Consider the following 20,771-nt stretch of genomic DNA (forward strand, 5'->3'; position numbering starts at 1 on the left):
GTCTCTAGAGGGTTAATAGACCGATCCAGTAGGCTCCGCCCACGACGCACGTGTGAGCAAGAACACGTGAGCCTCTCCAATGCCTTTCTGCACAACTCTGCCGCGCGCACCAAGCATACGCGCACGCATGTCGGACCTTATTTTTCGGACCTCCGTTGCGTTGTGATTGGTCAATACGCAATGGGGCGGAGCTTAATGATCGGTCTATTGCCCTAAGTTTGGCGTCAACCTATATTGTCAATATCTTTGTTCGGGGGTGACAGTCAGAAGCCATACAACTTGTAATTGCCATATAGCCAGGGATCGCACCCAAGTTTGGGATACAACCTGGGCAGCAGTAGCAGAGGGATCACCTTAAAGGGATGTTACTTTTTATTTGAAATATCAAGTAGCAACCTAAAGAGGGAAACTGCTAGGAGTAATTCTCACCTCTATATATGCTGGTGCATCGTCGGCCATCCTTGGCGGTAGCTGCCAGTCCTTTGACGGCTTGCTCAGGTGATCTATGACTTGCCAGTTGAGTTTAGGCCATCCTAGGGGAAAGGGTTGGGTCAAAAGAATTTATTTTTTATACAAGGAGATGAGATTCGGGTTCAGTGAGCGATCAAATTATGATTCTTTCTCAAGGTTTTCAATTGCGCTTTCGGAATACATAACATAGATCCTACATGTACGACTTTGGCACTGAAAGAGTTAAGTATGTTTTGGAACAATAATAAATAGTGGCTTCTTATATAGCGCGCATATCTTTCACAAGGCACCCCAAAAAATCGTTTCCCAAAATGTTTACTAAAAGGGAGAATATTGAATTGTAAAACGCTATGATCATGCTCTTTGGAATAGCGCTATACAAGAACTGTACTTTATTATTCTTATTATCATAGCAGTGCCGGTCAGTACCATAATTTGCCTGGCAATTTTAAAACAGTTTTGGGGTATGTGGTTGACACCATGTGACGCAATTTGACACACATGACGCACTTTGACACACATACCTTTAAACCTGATAATTTCACCCTGCTGTGTCTTGGGTAGTTCTTTGAGACATACACTTGATGTCAACGCCACTGTGATACCACAGCTCCCGAGCAAGAAACCGATCTGTTGGCTGCCTGCATCCTGTCAAATACCAATAAGATTTTAAGTTATGGTTACAGCTTGTCGTAAACGCCAACTTTATACTTTATAAAACTGAAGTTGGTGATGTTAAATTATTTAGCCGGAAAAAATGATGATGTTCATTCCAAATTTCCTAAATGTTGAAATAAATTGACAGATAAAAAATGGGATCTTCCTTTTAGACTTGCATGCAGACAATTATTTCACCAGTGAAATTATCTTTCAAGAGACCCAGTTTTACAGCAGCTTGTTATTCGCAACCAACTATGCCAGAAATACCGGGGCAATCCCCTTCTCTTGACGTCAAGTGTACTGGGTACTTCTCAGCTCTCTAGGGAGAATATCTGGTTGAACTTGTACATTCCCACAACTCTAATACTGCTGATGCATACAGGCAACGACTCCGCTCATCAGCTGATCAGTCCCGGCTTTCTAGTCCTAGAACTAGACGGAAAGCTGGGGATAGCTCGTTCTCCATAGCTGCCCCTCGCCTATGGAATGAGCTCCCTGCGGGTCTGAGAGAGATCTCGTTGCCCGTGTTCAAAAGCTTCCTCAAGACATTTCTGTTTCTCAACCCATCCTAGTTTGTTTGTTTTTCTTTTTGTCCTAGTCTCACGTAAAGTGCTCTGTTCTCCGTAGAGAGCTATATAAATGCTTCGTATTATTTTTTATTAATACAGCCTAGTGCTCCAAACGTTTTTTTCGAACACCTTCTCAACCTGTACGTGTGCAGGTATCCATTTATACCCCTGGGTGAGTCTTAGTCTAGCACACAAGTATCATGACCAGGATTTGAACCCACACCCCAACAACTTAACCACCAGAACTTGAGTCCGGTGTACTAGACCGTTCGACCATGACATGCTATGACCAGACCGTTCGACCATGACATGCTATGACTTGACAAATGAAAGTTTTTTAATTTCTGTTTTATATATATATTTTTTATGCAAGTCGCCAGACACACAAGGCCTGAAGGCCACTTCAAGGATTGGGCTGCAATCAACTATTTTTCCAGGGCCCTTTGCCACCTACTCCTGGGGCTCAAACAGGGTTACCTCTTTACAGACCATACGGACATGTAGGCTTGGGTATCATCTATCAAAAGCCTGGCCGGTAGAGCAGAAAGCACTTCCTCCCCAGCTTGAAGAAAGTTATAGATTTATGCACTTTCTAGTCCCCAGTGGTTTTTGAGACCTGTGGAAGGATAAAGAAGATGCCTTACCTTTCTAGACAGTGGAACATCAATAGCGACAGGTACCACACCAGCAAAGAGACACCCATAAAAAGCTGTCATAAAACCTGCAGCATCTGAATTAGGAAAGACGAGGGCTACCTGCATTCGGCAAAAGACAAAAAAAACAAACACTTTGATAAAATCAGAAATTTGGCACATCAAAGGCACTGGACACTATTGGTAATTACTCAAAACAACTGTAGCCTTAAAGGCAGTGGACACTATTGGTAATTACTCAAAACAACTGTAGCCTTAAATCTTTGGTAACGAGCAATGGAGAACTGTTGATAGTGAAAAAAAATTGTGAGAACTGGCTCCCCCTGAAGTAACATAGTTTTTGAGAAAGAGATAATTTCTCACTCAAATATTAAAAGACTTCAGGCCTGAAGTGTTTTATAGGCATTTAAGAGCACACAAATTTGTACAGCAAGGGTGTTTTTTTCTTTAACAATTCCCTTGCAACTTCGATGACCAATTGAGTCAATTTTTTCACAGATTTGTTATTTTATGCATATGTTGGGATACAATAAGTGAGATTAAAGGTCTTTGACACCAAATGTTCCCAGTGCCTCTAAAAAAGAAATGTTTGAATAGAAGTCTGTGACAAACCCAAATATCACATGGCTGCTGATCAAATTGTTGCCAAGCAAAAAGACCCCCCCACAAAAAAAAACCCCAGGTGATCAACCAAAATGCTACATGATGTACGCATAGCAGGTTCCCTGCTAATTTCAGCTAAGCAAGGAAATTAGCTAAGCAAGTTTGTCGCTGTTAAGATTATGGTGCTTACCCTGTCGCCTGGTTTGAGTTGTTGTTCACCTTTGCCTCCGATCTTGTACAGTAATAAGAAGGCAAGCTTGTTCGCTCTAGTCAGCAACTTGCCTGCACGGAAATAAACCAGTAAACCAATGAGCAGAAGCCACAAACATTAAATGCATCAAAACACAGACAGACAAAATCTTTGCGTCAAACTCTCTCAGTTAGCTAAGCCACCAGGGCCCAGCTTCATAAAGCCCATAAACACCAAATCTTGCTAAGCACAGAAAAATAAATCATGCTTAGTTGAATAAGGTTACCAGCCAACATTCCATAAACGTTATACTGTTGCCACCGGTGCCCCACTCATTTCTTGCTCAGCCAAGAAGCATTTTCTGCTAAACAGTTTTATGAATTTGGGCTCTGATCGATAACAACACAGGCATGGCATGATTTTTGGTCCTTGGAAAAAAAGTAGGAATATTTTATCCAGTACAATGGCTGACCTCCTTTTTCAAATGGTAGAGGCTTTGATAGACATTTCAGGCTATTTATCAGGAACTTTTCTGATTTTTTGAAGAACAAGTAAATTTGAAATCAGACTTAAGTAGTACGAATATTATCCCTGACTACAACAACAGCAACAACAGTAGCGATGACAACAACAACAGCAATTACCATATGTCAGAGTGCAGTTGACTTTTCCGTTAGCGTCCAACGATGTGACAACGTTGGACTTCTGGTGAGCGGTGCCGTAGCGCTGTAAGCCCGATTCTAAATTCCTGGGCAAGCCTGTGGGTATCTGTTAAAAAAAACAATTAAATGATTATATTAATTAGTTTTCTTTTAAAAATTTGTGTTAAATTCATTTGGCTGTCGAGTGCTTGAAAAAGCACATGGGAACATTTTTGTAAAAATGATTAAGACAAGTATCTCATCTGGGGTTTTACACTTGAGTGTGGAGAGGGGTGTCTTATTGTGTTTTGGATTTGACTTCAAAGTGCTGCAAATGAAACAATAATCAAAGCGAGGGGTGGAGGGGGGATGCTGTTCCAGTAAGGTTTTTCTTGGTGAGGTTGGTTTATATGCACAATTATTTTGCGCTTAAAGGCAGTGGACAATATTGGTAATTACTCAAAACCTTACTTGGTAACAAGTAATGGGGAGAGGTTGATGGTATAAAACATTATGAGAAACGGCTCCCTCTGAAGTTACGAAGTTTTCGAGAAAGAAGTAAGTTTCCACGCATTTGATTTCAAGACCTCAGAGGTCTCGAAATCAAGCATCTAAAAGCACACAACTTTGTGTGACAAGGGTGATTTTTTCTTTCATAGTTTTCTCGCAACTCCGACGACCAATCGAGCTCAAATTTTCACAGGTTTGTTACTTTATGCATATGTTGATATACACTAAGTGAGAAGACTGGTCTTCGACAATTACCAATAGTGTTCAGTGTCTTTTAACAGCTTTATGAAATTGTTGCACTTGTGGCAACGTGTGGCTTTGAATAGCAAAGGCTATTCGACTTCCATGTGTCTTTGAGCTAGACACATTAAGTCATCTGTAAAAAGATGCCCCATTAGCTGCACCTCCCCCCCCCCTATTGAAAAGGGGAACAGGGGAGGTTTACTGTTACGTGGCCCAAGCATTTTGGCCGGGATTGTAGGGATAAAAATCTCATTGTAACATGCACCCTAAAAGAAAATACATTTGAATTCTGACTTACACTGAGTTGTTCTCCGATTGCTGGAGTGATGATGTTGCCCTCAGGTTTAGGTGCGTTGGGGTCTGTCTCTGTAACTAAAATAATACAAAGATTGTATTGTTTGTCAAATCACACAAGGACAAATTGGACAGCACTTTTCCAACTGTAAAACTTGCTAAGCACAGAGAATCTGGATCAGCAGAATCAGGGTAAATTTGTACAAAAGTGTTAAGCGGAATAACCTATGGCTGCTTAGCAAACAAGTCTTTGTATGTAATGTGAATCTAAACATAACATGCAAGGACTTTAACTTTCCTACTCCTGGAAACATTTTCCAGCGAGACGAAAAACCATTTGGAACCCTTCAACTGAATGGGTTTTGTATGGTGGCACAACTGTGCAACTGTGCAACTGTTTACATGTACATGTACACGTGTGTATTGTTTAGATGCATTTACAACATGGTATTGATACAATATTGCAGATGGGTATAGTTAATCTCTCATTCAAAACCACAGTGGATGATGTGGAATGGCCAAACAGTAGGAGGGTTGACTGGTAACTGTTATAAAGCATTCGCAACATGATAAAATGACTGGACTCAAGCTCTGGTGTTTCTCATCAGCGGAGTGTGGGTTCGAGTCCTGGTTGTGACACAAATGTCCTCAAGCAAACACTTAACAATTATTGCTGTTTCCTTTGGATGGGACATAAAGCTGTAGGTCCAGTGTGTCATGTAATGCACGTAAAAGAACCCCGTGCACTTATCATAAAGAGAAGGGGTTCGCCCCGGTGTTCCTGGTTTGATTGGCTGCATATTGCACCTCGTACATGTAAACCATTACATGGTGCTGTGTAAAGGAATAGGTCTCATACTTCAAAATGTATCTCTTGTGAGCAGTGTTGGTTCTGAAAAGAACCGGTCGTTAACCACCGATTCATCACAGAACCAACACAACTCAACAGAGATTTTCAAATGGTGTTACCACAAAGCTTTCCTACGCTAAAATACTTCCAGTCAACCATGCAAAGTTTCAAATCCTACTTACAACTAAGTCCCATTAAAGGGTCTATGTACTTTTTGTAGGACAAAAAACACAATGTCCACAGATTTACATTAAACTTAAACATTTTGAAGATAATGATAGTGCAAAGCTTCCCTTCAAATATTACTGACTGAGGTTCTGTAGTTTCTGAGAAATGAGTTAAACAATTCACAAAATAATTTTCGTCTCAGGAAGATGAAAATTTTCTTTAGCAAGTAAAATCCCATTAACTACATGTAGTTACGTTTTTACATGCTAAAACTGAGACGAAAATTATTTGTTTTACTCGTTCCTCAAAAACTACAGCACCTCAGTAAGTAAAATTTCAAGTGAAGCTTTCTACTATCATAATCTTTAAACTGTGCAAGTTTAATGTAAATCTGTGGACATTGTGTTCTGTGTAAGAAAAAAGTACAAAGACCCTTTAAAACTAAGTCCCATTAATACCTTGTAGCTCGTCATCATCCTCTTGGAAGAACTCCTGTAGAGGTTTCTTCTTTGGTCTCTTCAGAGTGTTGAGAAGTTGTTGGATCTTGGCCGAAACTTTGCTGTTCGGCATTTGCACTACACAATCGAAAAGACCATTTTATGAGAAGTTAAATCAAGAGCATATTACAGCACTTAAATGGCTCAAAATCCTATGACATTAGAACAAAATTGCAATCAAAACCTTGCACACAGTTTGTTATATCAATATTTGCCTTTTTAATTCAAGAAAGTGTGATGCAATCTAGCAAAATGAGTCGTTTGTTGGAAATACCCTTTTGGATAAACAAGACAAAACAGGCAAACAATGAAAACAAACAGAACGTTTTTGTAAATTTAAATGCCAAAATATATCTTATTTTTATATTGACACCATCCGTCCTGATAAGCATTATCAAACATGGGTTACATTTAGCATTGAAAGAAAATGTGTCAATATATGTTCAATAAGCAACTCATTTTTAAAGCCAATTGGACACTTTCGGTAAACAGTATTGTTCAAAGGCTCACACTTCGTGTATCACAACTTATACATAAAATAACAAACCTGTGAAAATTTAGGCTCAATCGGTCATCTGAGTCGAGAGAAAATAACGGGAAAAACCCACCCTTATTTCCGCACGTATCGCCATTTCATGACATGTGTTTAAAATAAATCGGTAATTCTCGATAACGAGAATTTATATTGTTTTAATGTTTTCTCAAAAAGTAAATAAAGCATTTCATGGATTATTATTTCAAGAGAAGTCTTTCATTACCTTCCGTAAACCCTGTAAATTATTTGTAAATCTGTGAACTTTTATTTTTGTTTCTGTTCCGAAAGTGTACCTTCCTTTTAAACCCCTTTTATCTCAGTTTCATTCTCTCACATCTCTTGGTGTTTCTACTTTCACAATTCTGTAACCAAACGTGGGTACAACATACATAACATGGGTCTTAGCAGCATTAAAGCATGAATTGTGCACTTTTCAAATGAGCCTCCACCCCCCCCCCCCCACAAAAACCCTCCCCAATACGAGTTGACAAACAGTTTTTGGTTCATCGCAAATGTAAAAGTAGATGCTTGTTGTTTAGGCCAAATAAAAATACCAGTTGATCGTCCCCTCCCTCGTCCTTTTTTGAGGCCGCATCCTTTTTATTTTTTATTTTTAATAAGACACATTTTCTGTGTATTTCTCATTAAATTTACTAATCTTTTAAAGGAACACGTTGCCTTGGATCGGTCGAGTTGGTCTTTGAAAAAGCGCTATGTAACCGTTTGTTATAAAATCGGTATGGTTAGAAAGATGATGTAAAAGTAGAATACAATGATCTACACAAATATGCCTCGAAATTGCGTGGTTTTCGCTTTACCCTGTCGACAAACACGGTCGGCCATTTTAGGGGGTCAAAAACTTGACTCCCATAAATGGCCGGCCGTGTTAGTTCGCGACGTAAAATGAAAACCGTGCAATTTTGAGTGATACTTGTGTGGATCATTATATTCTACTTTTAAAACATCTTTCTAACCATATGCATTTCATAACAACCGGTTTCAAACGCTTTTCAAAGACCAACTCGACCGATCCAGGGCAACGTGTTCCTTTAAGAACTTGTAAACATAAAGTAAGCGCTGATTAAAAAACTGAAGAACTGGTGGCCAGAATGAATTAAAATACTTGACGACCACCCTTGAAAGAAAAAAAAAATTAAAAGGCCCTAATCCTCCTATTTTTGGAAAAACCCGGATGATCAACTGGTGTATTTGTTGTACTTGGCCTTAGGTAAGCTTACAACATTTTCTGATGTCCAGCAGAAGAGTCCTGTTCAAGCGCCTTGAGTACCTTATTGGAAATGAAATACATAAGTGCGCTGCATGTACATGTATATAAATCTTGGGTATCATAACTGTTTAAAATATCAATGGTTGTTTTTTTAAGCAGGACCAGAAATAACATACCTTCAATTTCATCTTCATCTTCTTCTTCATCGATGGATCGGCCGGCCATGTACCCAGAACTGGTTGTCACGTCAGGAGGGGGCTGAGATGCCTGCATCGATAAACCTGACACTGGGTATAAATGGGTATGAAAATTGGGATAAATGAATGGGTACAACAGAAACCACATCAGGAGGGGGCTGATATGGCTGCATCAATAAACCTGACACTGGGTACAGATGGGTATGAAGATTGGGGTCAATGAATGGGTACAACAGAAACCACATCAGGAGGGGGCTGAGATGCCTGCATCGATAAACCTGACACTGGGTATAAATGGGTATGAAAATTGGGGTCGATGAATGGGTTCAACAGAAACCACATCATGAGGGGGCTGAGATATGGCGGTGGATGACCAGTGTTGAGCACCACGCGCCATTTGCTACGGTGTCATTAATGCCTAGATTGTGCACAAACAGACACCCCAGTTGGTAATTTTCAATAGAGGGCGCTCCTAATTTTGTTTCGTCGGATTGGTCTATTGAGAGTTGAGATTCCTCCAAGAAGTACAAAACTGGGACACAACAAGACAAAATTGATGAAAGTAAAAACTGATTTGGGGTTAAACAAAGACAAAATGACTAGAGCGGGATTTGAACCAATAACCCCGGATTAACGTGCCGGGTGCCCTACCAACTGAGCTATCTCTAGAGCCCTATGTTGGCAGTCTCCCTTAAAACAAAAAATATAACAGAGAATAGAAATCCTTGGTAAACTACATGTAACTGTTGCTGGCGACGACCAACCCATGATTTGAAGCAGCAACCTCAGGAGTAATGTGCCGACGCTCTACCAACTGAGCTATCTACATGTAGCTCTATGTTGGTGGTTTCCCTAAAACTAAAAACTAAAAGGACACAGAAATCTTTGGTAAACTCACTGTTGCTAGCCACGTCGAGCCCTCTTGCCCCTCCACGGCTGATATGACCATTAGCAGCTTGTCGATTGACCATCTCACTGAAGCCCGGCTCCATGCCAGGGAGGCGGAAACTGCCCACTGATAAGGGACGACTGCCACCTTTGAGTTCGCCGAGACGGTTGAGGGAGGACGAGGAGGAACGAGAATCATCGTCTGTGTCGGAATCTGTTAGAAATAATGAAAATAATAAAATTTTATTCATGTATGGCCGAGCAGTTTAGAGCATCGGATTCAAGTTTTGGTAGTTTATTCATCTGGGTTCGAATCATGGTCTTGACTTTTGTCAATGAGCAAGACACATAACCAATTGCCTTTCGTCACCCTGTGGTATAAATGGGTACTTGAGAGGGTAGACGCAGATATTGTGTTTGAAAAAAACCTACAAAACAACCTAAGCTGTCAGTGTCCCAGTAAGGATGGCGTGGCACACTTATGCATATGCGCAAACAAAAGACCGGCCAGTCTACATGTACGTGCAAGCAGGAGGTGATTTGAGTCAATACTCATGATGAAATGTTAAAACGAAAGCTTTTTTGTCTAGATTGGTAAATCTTTTTATAATCATTAACTGTAATAATATGGGCTCAAGTTTTTTACTTCAGCAAAAGTATTTATTTACAGACCAAAAAGTTAAACCTTTCATAAAACCAATCGTGTCTTGGTGTCTTTTTGATGCCCCTCCCCCCCCCATTTTAATACCATGAACTCCACACATGTACATGTGTATCTGATTTTGTACACGTTTTAGTCTACATGGTCTAGACTACATACATGTACTGTATGTCACCAGTGACATCACATGTTTACAATTTGTACACATGGAAGAAGACTTGACGTTTATGAAGACTGTTACGATTACAAAATTGTTGCAATTTTTATTGGAAGAAAGAGCGTGCAGCCCAATATTATAAGCATGAATCTTGTTTTTTTGTGTGTACAATTCCCAATTTGATGTGTTTTAAATTATGATAACAAAATCTAAATTTGCCATGACCTGAGTAGTACCAGTGTCCTGCCAGCCAGAAAATACCCTGGATGTACAAGGTCATCTTGTAAAGAGGGTGTCAAGTTCGATTGTAAGTGACCTACTTTAACACCCTGTTTTTCAAATTACAGCAAAACCAGACTCCCATCATGATGTATAAGTGACATTTTCATGCAGGCCTACATGTTTGGGATGCTCCAAACTTGACCGTTATTACCAAGGCCTACATGTATTAAAGGCAGTGGACACTATTGGTAATTACTCAAAATAATTATTAGCATAAAACCTTTCTTGGTGACGAGTAATGGGAAGAGGTCGATGGTATAAAACATTGTGAGAAACGGCTCCCTCTGAAGTGCCATAGTTTTTGAGAAGGAAGTAATTTTCCACGAATTTGATTTCGAGACCTCAGTTTTAGAACTTGAGGTCTCGAAATCAACCATCTAAACACACGCAACTTCGTGTGACAAGGGTGTTTTTTCTTTCATTATTATCTCGCAACTTCAAAGACCGATTGAGCTCAAATTTTCACAGGTTAGTTATTTTATGCATATATGTTGAGATACACCAACTGTGAAGGCTAGTCTTTGACAATTACCAATAGTGTCCACTGCCTTTAAAGTCAACTTGGGACATTTGAAGCTGAGCTGTAAAATGGATTTGCTGGAAATTGCATTTCCTGCAGACAAGACATCGTTCAGGGAATGATTATACCATGTTGATTAGTGCTCAACTATTACATTGTGTACATGTAGGCTACACGTACATCCTACAAGTACCAGCTTGTGGACAAAAGAGTTCAATGGACAAATTTAAATTACCCTGTGAATGTAAAATGTGCCTCAATCATACAGGGATGTATTGTACTACACTGAAGCAGTATTATAGACAATGCCTACACAACCACTTATAAATAAGTGTATCATGGAGCTAATATAATGTAGGGCTAGATGTAGGGCCTAATGTTTATGTATCGTACCTGCATATACTGTACATGTAACAGAGAGGAATTGATGCGTGTACACTACATGCAGGCTACATGTGGTATTTTGTTTTTTAATTCAATTTAATTCAACTCAACAATTATTTTCACAACTCATTTAATTCAGCAAAAACATTTATTCACATTATTATTCCCGGTTATTGACGGATGAGATTTTTGAGCCATCACGTACATGTACATGTATGTGTACCTACAATGTACATGCAACAGAATCACACACCATACCATGTTCATGTACAACGTGCACACACATTGTAGCATGCAAGTGCGAATGGCTGCACTTTAAACTACAATGCACGTTACACAGTAGGCCTACTTGTGCAGGGGCCTACTGTATGCCTATGCAAATAATAAACCATTTATGATAAAAATGAAAAGTGTCCATAAAAATATTACGATTTGGCAAGTTATTTCAGGTCACATGACACACAAAGCCGACAGTGGGCCATCTGCCATGTTGGTTTTGGATAGATCAAAGAAGTTTATGGTTTGCACCAGGCGTTCTGTCCCATTGCCTATAAATGATACGTCATTTGGCACGTCTAAGTGAGCACGGCGTTGAACTGAACAAGAATGCTTAGTCAAGCTTGCGGTCAAATCAAAGTGGCATATCATTTCTAATGATTATGCATGTTGCATGTACTTTTTTCCTTAGGTTTCAAGTTCACATACAGTACACTCATTGTATATTACATACATGAACTCTATCCTACACAGTAGGCTGTGGACACTTATGGTAATTGCTCAAAATAATTATTAGCATAAAACCGTACTTGGTAATGAGTAATGAAGAGCTGTTGACGGTATAAAGCATTGTGAGAAACGGCTCCCTCTGAAGTGACATAGTTTTCAAGAAAGAAGTAATTTTCCATGAATTTGATGTCGAGACCTCAGATTTAGAATTTAAGGTCTCGAATTCAAGCATCTGAAAGCACACAATTTCGTGATGACAAGGTTTTTTTCTTTTTTCTTTCATTATTATCTCGCAACTTTGACGACCGATTGAGCTTAAATTTTCACAGGCTTGTTGAGATACAGCAAGTGAGAAGACTGGTATTTGACATTACCAATAGTGTCCACTGTCTTTAAACCAGGCTTTTTTTTTACAGGTAAACAAATGCACTGCCAGAAAAAGTATTGCACACTGATTGTAGGTGAAGCACAAGGAGACATTTTTCTAAAAGTATCTCTCTGTCCCCTAGAAATTCATGTGGTAACTAAGATGTGAATGTTGTTTCCCTTCTTTTCGTGTAGAAAATTGCCTAATGTGACACAGCCTTACGGATACCTTTGAAGGGTCTATGTACTTTTTGTAGGACAAAAAACACAATGTCTACAGATTTACACTAAACTTACACAGTTTCAAGATAATGATAGTAGAAAGATTCCATGAAAATATTAGTTGATGAGGTGCTGTAGTTTTTGAGAAATGAGTGAAACAATGTCATAAAAATAATTTTCGTCTCAGTGATCATGAGACGAAAATTATTTAAGCATGTAAAAACGTACTTTCATGACATTGTTTTACTCATTTCTCAAAAACTACAGCACCACCTCAGCAACTAATCCTTGAAGGTACGCTTTCTACTATCATTATCTTCAAACGGTGTAAGTTTAATGTAAACCTGTGGACAATGTGTTTTGTGTTACAAAAAGTACCCAAATCCTTTAAAGGGGTTGTGTCATCATGATCAATGCAGGCCTGTTTGGCTGTATGGAATTTTTAACCCTCACTCAATTACACGCTTTCCATAGATATGATACAAAGGGAAGGTGCACACGCACTAACTGAGTGACAGTGTGGGTTGGAGTCCCAGTCGTGACACTTGTGTCCTTAAGCTAAGACACTTAACCATTGCTTTGTCCTTCGGATGGGACTTAAAGCCAATAGTCCCGTGTGTTGTGAAATGCACGTAAAAGAACACGGTGCATTTATGGAAAAGAGAAGGGGGTTGGCCCTGGTGTTCCTGGTTTGATTGGCTGCATAATGCGCCACCAGTACATGGTGCTGTAAAGGGATCTAGGTCTCACACTTCAAAATGTAGCTCCACATGTACATGTAGCTCCACATACATGTAGCTCCACATATCTTGCAGGACAAAATGCTTTGTACCTTGCAGGACAAAATGTTGTGCGCTTTGATACCCTTTAGGGGTGAGAAAAAGCGCTTTATAAGTTAACCAAGTATTACTATTGTTTTTATCATGACGACACAGCCCATTAAGCTCTTATGGTTTTGGAAGTGTCATGGCCGAGCGATTAAGAGCACCGAATTCAAACTCTGGTGTTTCTGATCAGCAGAGTGTGGGTTCGAATCCCCAGCCATGACACTTGTGTCCTTAAACAAGACACTTAACCATTGCTTCGTCCTTCGGATGGGTCGTAAAGCCATTGGTCCCGTGTGTTGTGTAACGCATATAAAAGAACCCAGTGCACTTTTCGAAAAGAGAAGGGGTTCGCCCCGATGTTCCTGGCTGTGGCTGCTGTATGCACTGTAGCACCTTGTTAACCCTTATGTAAGGTGCTAAATAATTGGGTCTCAAAACTCATCACTGCAATTACCTATCTTTCTGAAAGTTTGTATATACATGTACTCAGTGCCTTGAGTACCTTGTTTGGTAGAATACATGCGCTATATAAGACTTTGATATTATATTAATTATTATTATTACATTTAACAGCATAACCAAACAGAGGCTGTGTGGGAATATAGTCTAACACCTTCACCCAGAATCAGTATCCATAGTATGTGTGGCATACAAGGAACATGACCGGCAAGATAAAGGTGAACTGTATGCTCAGTATACGTACACTGTACAAAACTGTATGCTCAGTACGTACACTGTACATACATGTACGTACACTGCACATACATGTACGTACACTGTATACGTACACTGCACATACATGTACGTACACTGTACATACATGTACACACAGTATAAAGTACACATGAGACAGTGCAGCAATGTCCACATGTTGATAACCACTTTATTTCCCACCAAACTGACTAAGGGGAAATTGACGAGACCTTGAAATGGGAATGGGAGAAAAAAAAACATGGATTGAAACATGTTTGACAAAAAGCAAGGATTGGTTTCCCACCAGATTCCTCATGTGTCGTTACTGCATGCTAGACAAAGACCACTGTACATGTACATAAGTTTAAAAAAGCAGTCTTGACACTATTGGCAATTACTCAAAATACTTATTAAAACCTTACTTGGTAACAAGTAATGGGGACCTGTTGATAGTATAAAATATTGTGAGAAACGGCTTCCTATATGAAGTGACGTAATTTTCGAGAATTTAGTAATTTTCCACGAAATGAAGCATCTGACAAGGGTGTTTTTTCTTTTATTATTATCTCGCAACTTAGACGACCAATTGCACTCAAATTTTCACAGGTTTGTTATTTTATGCATATGATGAGATACACCAAGTGAGAAGACTGGTCTTTGATAATTACCAACAGTGTCCAGTGTCTTTAATGCCAAGAAGAAACCAATATTTGCTAGAAAACCTATCAACTATCAACAGGCCTGTACATGTACATGTACATCATAATGTGATCAAATCTTTACCATTTCAAGCTTTTGTTCCTCAAAGCTTCAACTTGCTCTCCTTCATGTCTAGGCCTGGGTGACTAACTACACTAGTTTCAATGTTGAGACTATAAAAGCGCAACTGTAGTCAGGCGGTAAATTTCACTGGTCACGAGGCCAATGTTATAAATGTAGTTTATTCTTTGCTTTTGATTTCAACCCATTTCAACTCAATGTGACATTTAATTCTCATTGACACAATTTGGTTTCTCATTGGTTCCTCTGTACATGTACAATGTAGTATCAACCAGTTCTCCATCATGTCCAAATTCTTTATTAATGCTTTCAATTTTAACTTAACTCATTTCAAATCAACATGACATTAACTTTACATTGACATCCTCAATTACAAGTTTTTAATTATACAGAATATTTTAAAGACACTGGACACTTTTGGTAATTATTGTCAAACAGTTTTCACAGTTGGTGTATCTCAACATATGCACAAAATAACAAACCTGTGGAAATTTGAGCTCAATTGGTCGTCGAAGTTGCGAGATAATAATAGAAAAAACACCCTTGTCGCACGAAGTTGTGTGCTTTCAGATTCTTGATTTCCATACATCAAATTCTAAATCTGAGGTCTCGAAATCAATTCGTGGACAATTACTTATTTCTCGAAAACTACGTCACTTCAGAGGGAGCCGTTTCTCACAATGTTTTATATTATCAACTTCTCCCAATTACTCATTACCAAGTTAGGTTTTATGCTAATAATTTCTTTTTTTTTAGTAATTACCAATAGTGTCCACTACAAGTGTTTAATGGCAGAAATACATTGTGCAAGTGTACATGTACAGTATTAAAAAGTATGCAGCAATTACATGTAGGTTTACAGAATTGACTGTAAACAAAATAACATAACGTCACTGTGTTTACATGTAGAAAACAAGGTTAAAGGGAAGGTACACGTTTGGTAATTACTCAAAACAAATATTAACTTAAAAACTGACTTGGTAACGAGCATTGGAGAGCTGATGGTAGCATAAAACATTGTGGGAAACGACTCCCTCTGAAGTAACGTAGTTCTTGAAAATGAGGTAATTTCTCACTAAAATAGTAAAAGACTTCTAACTAGAAGTATTTTATTCCTATCTGAAAGCACACAAATTCGTCCAACAAGGTAGTTTTTTCTTTCATCATTTTCTCCCAACTCTGATGACCAATTGAGTGCATTGAGTTCAAACTTTCACAGGTTTGTTATTTTATGCATATTGTTGAGATAAATGAAGTGAGAACATTGGTCTTTGACAATTACCAATAGTTTACCTTCCCTTTAAAGCCAGTGGACACTATTGGTAAATGTCAAAGACCGGTCTTCTTACTTGGTGTATCTCAACATATGCATAAAATAACAAACCTGTGAAAATTTGGGCTTGATTGGTCGTCGGAGTTGCGAGATAACTATGAAAGAAGAAAAAACACCCTTGTCACACGACGTTGTGTGCTTTCAGATGCTTGATTTCGAGACCTCAAATTCTAAACTTGAGGTCTCGAAATTACTTCTTTCTCGAAAACTACTCCACTTCAGAGGAAGGCGTTTCTCACAATGTTTCATACTACCAACCTCTCCCCATTAGTCGTTACCAAGTTCGGTTTTATGCCAAAAATTATTTGGAGTAATTCCCAATAGTGTCCACTGCCTTTAAGCATAGCTATCTGTCCCTAGATAACATGGCAACACTTCAAAACAACAACAAATGAACAAAGACAGGAAAAAACAAACAACTAGTGCGACTGGTTACATTGCATGTATCAGTTTAATAATCTACATCATAGGGATGTCCAGGTCATTCAAATTGACGTGTCTATCAACAGAGCAAGACCAAACATGTAGGGACGTGATTATAAATGTGTTGATTGCCCTTTCCTGTGTGGAGTATGCATTCTTTGTACATGTACCAACTTGTTGCCCCTTCATGCGGAAAATATAGAAAAGTTCACATGCCCTTTTGACCTGCGACACTGACAGATTGTAAAATGCTAGATGGTGGAAAACAAAATATTGTTCAGTTCTTTGTACAATGTACACAGTGTGTAGGTCAGGTTCTCCATGCCCAAGCTGGCGGATTGGGAAAATACAACCAAATTGTGAGGTTATTAAAGTTAAGAAACACTCAAAAAGCTGGTTTAGAATTTTAAAGGCAGTGGACACTTTTGGTAATTACTCAAAATAATTATTACCACAAAACCTTACTTGGTTTTTTTTTGTAATGGGGAGAGGTTGATAAGATACAAATATTGACTGCTTCGAGTGCTATGGTTAAAACTATGACTCCCGAGGTGATCCCCGAAGTGTTCTATTTTCCCGAGGCGAAGCCGAGGGAAAATAGAACGCTCCGGGGATCACCAAGGGAGTCATAGTTTTTAACCATTGCACGAGTAAAAGCAGTCAATATTTGTTTTATAACACCCCAAACATTTCTAAATACTGTACTATTATTATTAAGTTACAGACCTGAATGCTACAATCCACGGACGACGCGAATACAGATTGCAAACACTTTTACTTACTGTGCTGCATGTAGTGTCGTGCAATCCGAAATGGTTACAGACTATTAATTTATCATCCTCGTACACGCAACGGACGTCTGGGTACTGCACGCCGTGTGCTAGTCTGTCGGACTAGCGCACGGCGCCATGTGCTAGTCTTCGGACTAGCGCATGGCAAACCGACGCACTATCACACGGCCGTCGTCTAGCAAAACTAAGACATGTCATGTGACGCGCTCTAAACCAATGAGCAGGCAGAATACTTGCAAGGGGTGTTATAATATAAAACATTGTGAGAAACGGCTCCCTCTGAAGTGACGTAGTTTTCGAGAAAGAAGTAATTTTTCTCGAATTTGATTTTGAGACCTCATAATTAGATTTTGAGGTCTCGAAATCAAGCATCTGAAAGCCCACAACTCCGTGTGACATGGGTGTTTTTTCTTTCATTATTATCTCACTTTTTTGCTGACTGATTGAGCTCAAATTTTCACAGGTTTGTTATTTTATGCATATGTTGAGATACAGCAAGCGAGAAGCCTGGTCGTTGACAATAACCAACAGTTTCCAGTGTCTTAAAACAAAAATTAACATTTAAAAGAAACATTTAAAAGATTGCACAGTTTGGGAGCTTTTGAAATCAAGCATTTATAAAGATCACGTAAAGAAGATTCCAAGGACATTGTTTTGATCCAGGGTGCTGTGGTCATACTTGCATAGTATGTGTCTAGAATTAATTAATTAATTAATTAATTAACTTGGGAGGCTAATCATCCTTATTGCCAGCTGGGAAGCTGAATTGCGAAGGACATGGCTTCAATGCACCAAGGCATGCAAGGGCGCATTTGGCAGCCAGCCACATCAAACCCATATAACATGTATAAATGACCAAAGAGCACAGCGAGAGGGTTAAAGGCACTGGACACTATTGGTAATTACTCACAATAATTGTTAGCATAAAAACTTACTTGGTAAAATTCAAGCAATGGAGAGCTGTTGATAGTATAAACAATTGTGAGAAACGACTCCCTCTGAAGTAATTTAGTTTACGAAAAAAAAAGTAATCTAGTTTCGATCTCAGAATTAGATTTTGAGGTCCCAAAATCAAGCACACAACTTCATGTGACAAGGGTGTATTTTCTTCCGTTATCATCTCGCAACTTCAACGACCAATTGAGTTCAAATTTTCACAGGTTTGTTATTTTGTGCATACGTTGAGATACACCAAGTGCGAAGACTGGTCTTTGACATTTACCAATAGTGTCCAGTGTATTTAACACGTTTGATTTTTCCAGCAGAGGCATGCAGAAGCCCTTGTGGCATAAAAGCAACGCACAAGTACATAATTAGCAGGGAATCCCACCAGTGCCACTGTGGTGAGAGGAAAGTGCATCCTAGCCACTAATGCTACATGTAACTGAGTTTTGATAAAACCTCAGGAGAACCCTGTAAGGAGTTTCAACAAAAGAAACAAACCCTAAATCCCCTAAAACACACAAACAAACAAACAAACAAACAAACCAAACAAACAAACAAACAAACAAACAAACAAACAAACAAACAAACAAACAAACAAACAAACAAACAAACAAACAAACAAACAAACAAACAAACAAACAAACAAACAAACAAACAAACAAACAAACAAACAAACAAACAAACAAACAAACAAACAAACAAACAAACAAACAAACAAACAAACAAACAAACAAACAAACAAACAAACAAACAAACAAACAAACAAACAAACAAACAAACAAACAAACAAACAAACAAACAAACAAACAAACAAACAAACAAACAAACAAACAAACAAACAAACAAACAAACAAACAAACAAACAAACAAACAAACAAACAAACAAACAAACAAACAAACAAACAAACAAACAAACAAACAAACAAACAAACAAACAAACAAACAAACAAACAAACAAACAAACAAACAAACAAACAAACAAACAAACAAACAAACAAACAAACAAACAAACAAACAAACAAACAAACAAACAAACAAACAAACAAACAAACAAACAAACAAACAAACAAACAAACAAACAAACAAACAAACAAACAAACAAACAAACAAACAAACAAACAAACAAACAAACAAACAAACAAACAAACAAACAAACAAACAAACAAACAAACAAACAAACAAACAAACAAACAAACAAACAAACAAACAAACAAACAAACAAACAAACAAACAAACAAACAAACAAACAAACAAACAAACAAACAAACAAACAAACAAACAAACAAACAAACAAACAAACAAACAAACAAACAAACAAACAAACAAACAAACAAACAAACAAACAAACAAACAAACAAACAAACAAACAAACAAACAAACAAACAAACAAACAAACAAACAAACAAACAAACAAACAAACAAACAAACAAACAAACAAACAAACAAACAAACAAACAAACAAACAAACAAACAAACAAACAAACAAACAAACAAACAAACAAACAAACAAACAAACAAACAAACAAACAAACAAACAAACAAACAAACAAACAAACAAACAAACAAACAAACAAACAAACAAACAAACAAACAAACAAACAAACAAACAAACAAACAAACAAACAAACAAACAAACAAACAAACAAACAAACAAACAAACAAACAAACAAACAAACAAACAAACAAACAAACAAACAAACAACAAACAAACAAACAAACAAACAAACAAACAAACAAACAAAACACACAAAATCCGCTAGAAGAACACATTGTACATGTACATTGTACATGTATCTTGCAGTACTGGCCCTTTGGGTACAGACAGGGTTGAGATGATCTGACAAAACATGTGCTAGCCTACTACATTGTATTATGCGTAAAGAATCACACAAAAAGGGACAACAGACAAGTTAGAAACCTTTTGTAGCACTGGTGCAGAAAAACCCCAATAAAATTGGTTATTATATACATGTAAGTTATCACACAAGCGCGGGTGGAATACAGAAAAATATAGCGCTTCTGAGTCCCATATCCAACGAGGACGAAGGTAAATTGCTTGAAGATAACGCATTTATCTTCAAGCAAACTTGGCGCGTGACATAGAACACACAAGACGCATGGTAGTGATATAAGCCGTGCAATATAGGTTTTGATCACCACTCCATTCTGCGAATCTGATTGGAGGATTAGCGCGTACTTGAAGATAATTATTATTATTAAAATATATACAATCCACATACAATTAATACTGTACATGTACATGTACCCAAAATGCATGCCTTCTCTCTGTACACTGCTGCACATGTCTTGACAAATTTTAACCAGTTAAGTGCCACAGTGGTGAGAGGTTCTTAAAACATCCTACAGCCAAATCAAACATGGCTCTAAACTTATGTAGGAAAAAAGATCCCACAACTTTCTTTGCCTGCTGTTATTACTGCCAACTTTAATAACTAAATAACCA

At 38.2% G+C, this 20,771-nt stretch overlaps 1 protein-coding gene across 1 annotated transcript in view; it reads right to left on the bottom strand.

Moving 5' to 3' along the window:
* Window positions 1-20,771, bottom strand: part of LOC139939471 (disco-interacting protein 2 homolog C-like) — a 73,016-nt gene that overhangs the window by 26,332 nt on the left and 25,913 nt on the right. The window contains exons 5-13 of the mRNA XM_071935416.1: window positions 9,208-9,411; window positions 8,289-8,399; window positions 6,311-6,427; window positions 4,839-4,912; window positions 3,791-3,914; window positions 3,147-3,238; window positions 2,345-2,455; window positions 996-1,119; window positions 430-533 (exon numbers count right to left, since the gene is read on the bottom strand). Of these exons, the coding sequence (XP_071791517.1) occupies window positions 430-533; window positions 996-1,119; window positions 2,345-2,455; window positions 3,147-3,238; window positions 3,791-3,914; window positions 4,839-4,912; window positions 6,311-6,427; window positions 8,289-8,399; window positions 9,208-9,411 (1,061 nt within the window). The remainder of the gene's footprint in view (window positions 1-429; window positions 534-995; window positions 1,120-2,344; window positions 2,456-3,146; window positions 3,239-3,790; window positions 3,915-4,838; window positions 4,913-6,310; window positions 6,428-8,288; window positions 8,400-9,207; window positions 9,412-20,771) is intronic.

This window comes from Asterias amurensis, chromosome 7, assembly GCF_032118995.1.
Source record: "Asterias amurensis chromosome 7, ASM3211899v1".
Classification (NCBI taxonomy): Eukaryota; Metazoa; Echinodermata; class Asteroidea; order Forcipulatida; family Asteriidae; genus Asterias; species Asterias amurensis.